This window comes from Micromesistius poutassou (assembly GCF_964030765.1).
Source record: "Micromesistius poutassou genome assembly, chromosome: 11".
Lineage (NCBI taxonomy): Eukaryota > Metazoa > Chordata > Actinopteri > Gadiformes > Gadidae > Micromesistius > Micromesistius poutassou.
This window is the reverse complement of record NC_140281.1, coordinates 7,097,673-7,100,172: the sequence shown is the minus strand read 5'-3', so window position 1 is coordinate 7,100,172 and position 2,500 is coordinate 7,097,673. Positions and strand designations below refer to the sequence as shown.

General features: G+C 44.3%; 1 protein-coding gene across 2 annotated transcripts in view; it reads left to right on the top strand.

Annotated features, from left to right (window-relative positions):
• Positions 1 to 2,500, top strand: part of LOC311355537 (melanoma receptor tyrosine-protein kinase-like) — a 47,925-nt gene that overhangs the window by 25,452 nt on the left and 19,973 nt on the right. For both annotated transcript variants that reach the window (XM_084475295.1, XM_084475296.1), the window contains exons 8-12: positions 836 to 952; positions 1,164 to 1,290; positions 1,416 to 1,489; positions 1,634 to 1,724; positions 1,958 to 2,154. In XM_084475295.1, coding sequence (XP_084331421.1) covers positions 836 to 952; positions 1,164 to 1,290; positions 1,416 to 1,489; positions 1,634 to 1,724; positions 1,958 to 2,154 — 606 coding nt within the window. The remainder of the gene's footprint in view (positions 1 to 835; positions 953 to 1,163; positions 1,291 to 1,415; positions 1,490 to 1,633; positions 1,725 to 1,957; positions 2,155 to 2,500) is intronic.

Below are 2,500 nucleotides of genomic sequence, written 5' to 3'. Positions count from 1 at the left end.
TCCAGGATTGCGATAGCTATAGGGGTGATATCATGCTTTTTCGACTTTTCCCTTTGCGTTACGCTGTTATATGACGTATGTATACATGTTTTACATCTGCTAGGCTAGAAAAATCTAAGTCTGAACCAGGGGAGTATTCGTGCCCAGCGAGAACGCCCCTCAATAAGTGCTTGAAACAGCTTGTTTGCGCTCAAACGTTACTTCCGTAATAACGTCAGACTTTGCAGTGGGCGGTGCTGAAGAACAGAAGTCGCGCCTCCCGGCTACCCTCAATGTTTACAACTTCTGGGGGGGGTGAATTTGCTGCCGTACGCACAAAGCGTTCGACCAATAGACCTCTGAAGAATAAGTCCCGCCTCCGAGGCTCCCGGTTCATTCTGTCAAATGTCTATAGGAAATAACATGGGGTGTTTGAATGATAACAAACATAACTCTGTAGGTGGTGAAGAAGTAAAAGCTGCGTCACGTTTTGAACTACACACTTTTTCCATCTAGTTTCGACTGGGTTTTTGGATTTTCGGTGCCATTAAAGTAATATTAATAATCGTTTACTACTTTAACAGCACCGACAATCCAAAATGCAATTATTAACCCTAAGAAAGCACAATATGGGCTCTTTAAATAAATACATCATACCTCACACAATGTGCTGGCATCAGATGTGGTCGGATCAATACACAAAACATTTTTTATTTATAATTAATCATAATTCAGTTACAGTTTATGTTGATTGTGTGGGTGAAGCTTTGGTTTAAGCTAGTGTGTGTTCCATCCTGTGTGTGTGTATGTGTGTGTGTGTGTGTGTGTGTGTGTGTGTGTGTGTTTTTGTGTGTAGATCACTATGTGGTCACGGACGACGGAGCATGTGTGAGGTCGTGCAGAGCAGGAACGCGCGAGGTCAAGGAGAACGGAGTTCAGCACTGCAAGAAATGTGACGGTCCTTGTCCAAAAGGTAGAGAGACGTGGAGAGAATGTTTATTGGCGTCTGCAATATCAGACACAATTTGTATTTGATACTTAAAAAGTGAAAAACACAGAAAAACTAAAATACACTTTTCCTCTGTTGATAACTATTATTACTGTAGTGGTATTGACAACTGTCAATATAATATTAATAAAGCTGTTTTCGTGTGTGTGTTCTGTGTTTGGCTGGTCTCCTGCAGCTTGTGACGGGGTGGGTGTGGGCTCGCTGCAAGACGCCATCAGCATCAACGCCTCCAACATTGAATCCTTCCGGAACTGCACCAAGATCAGTGGCAGCGTGTCCCTGACCGCTATCACCTTCAGAGGGTGAGTTGGTATTTAACTCCCTTGATAATTCTGTTTCTACATTTGACAGTATGTTGGGACATTTCAACACAGTGGCTTCCCATGGTTAATTCAACAGTAAAATGTGTTTTTATTGGCTGTTCTAGAGACAAGCACTACAATATCCCTCCCATGGATCCTGCCAAACTGGAGTACTTTAGGACAGTGAAGGAAATCACTGGTAGGTCAAATTTGGTCAGACCTGACCAGTATAGACTGTGAATATGATTAACCCTCTAATGCATAATAATTCCATAAAAACATAGAAGCATGCTAATCTGTGTTTGTGTGTTCTGTCCAATGGTTATATATATGTTCTTTCCAGGGTACTTGCATATACATGAGTGGCCAAAGAACATGACCTCTCTGTCCGTCTTCGAGAACCTGGAGATAATCCGAGGACGACTCACACAGATGTAAGAATGGCTCCAATACTCCACCATGAGGTCATGCTTTCTATACTCCACCATGAGGTCATGCTTTCTATGCTCCACCACTATTCATGTATACTGCCCTGACAGAGCTTTGAGGTGCCGTATGTATTTGCTTGTGTTTGTATCGAACGTTGTTTTTACGTGTATGTACGTATACCGTATCTATGTATGATTCTGAATGTGCATGTGTGTTTGTGTGTGTGTCTGTGTGTCAGCAAATACAGTCTGGTGGTGTTCCAAGCCCCCTCCCTGCGCTGGTTGGGCCTGCGGTCCCTCAGGGAGATCAGTGCGGGGATGGTGCTCATCAAGAACAACCCGGTCCTCTGCTACACCCCGCCCGGCCAGTGGGCCCGCCTGCTCCACGCCAGCGGAATAGCCGTGATTAACAACAACTCTGACCAAAAGACCTGTGGTGAGGGATGGATCTGGCTGTCTGTGATGTGCGTCTGTCTAAAGCTGGTGTAGTCGTATGACGATGGAAGGCCCAGAGCAGGATGCTCCAAATGAGAGTTACTAACAAGAGCGAGGGGAAAGGCAAGAGAGAGTGAAGGACTTCCAAAAGACAAATATCTGTACCTGATACATGTTTTGGATAATGGCTGGTCGAATCCTCTGTCAAGAAAACCCCATATTTGTTGTTGTTGTTGTTGTAGTGGTCTAGACTTCTATGTACTTATTCTTCTCGCTCTGGGGACTGTTAACTGGCGAACACAGCTCATAGGAAGTAAGAGAACTTAAATTGCGTTGCGGTATCCTAG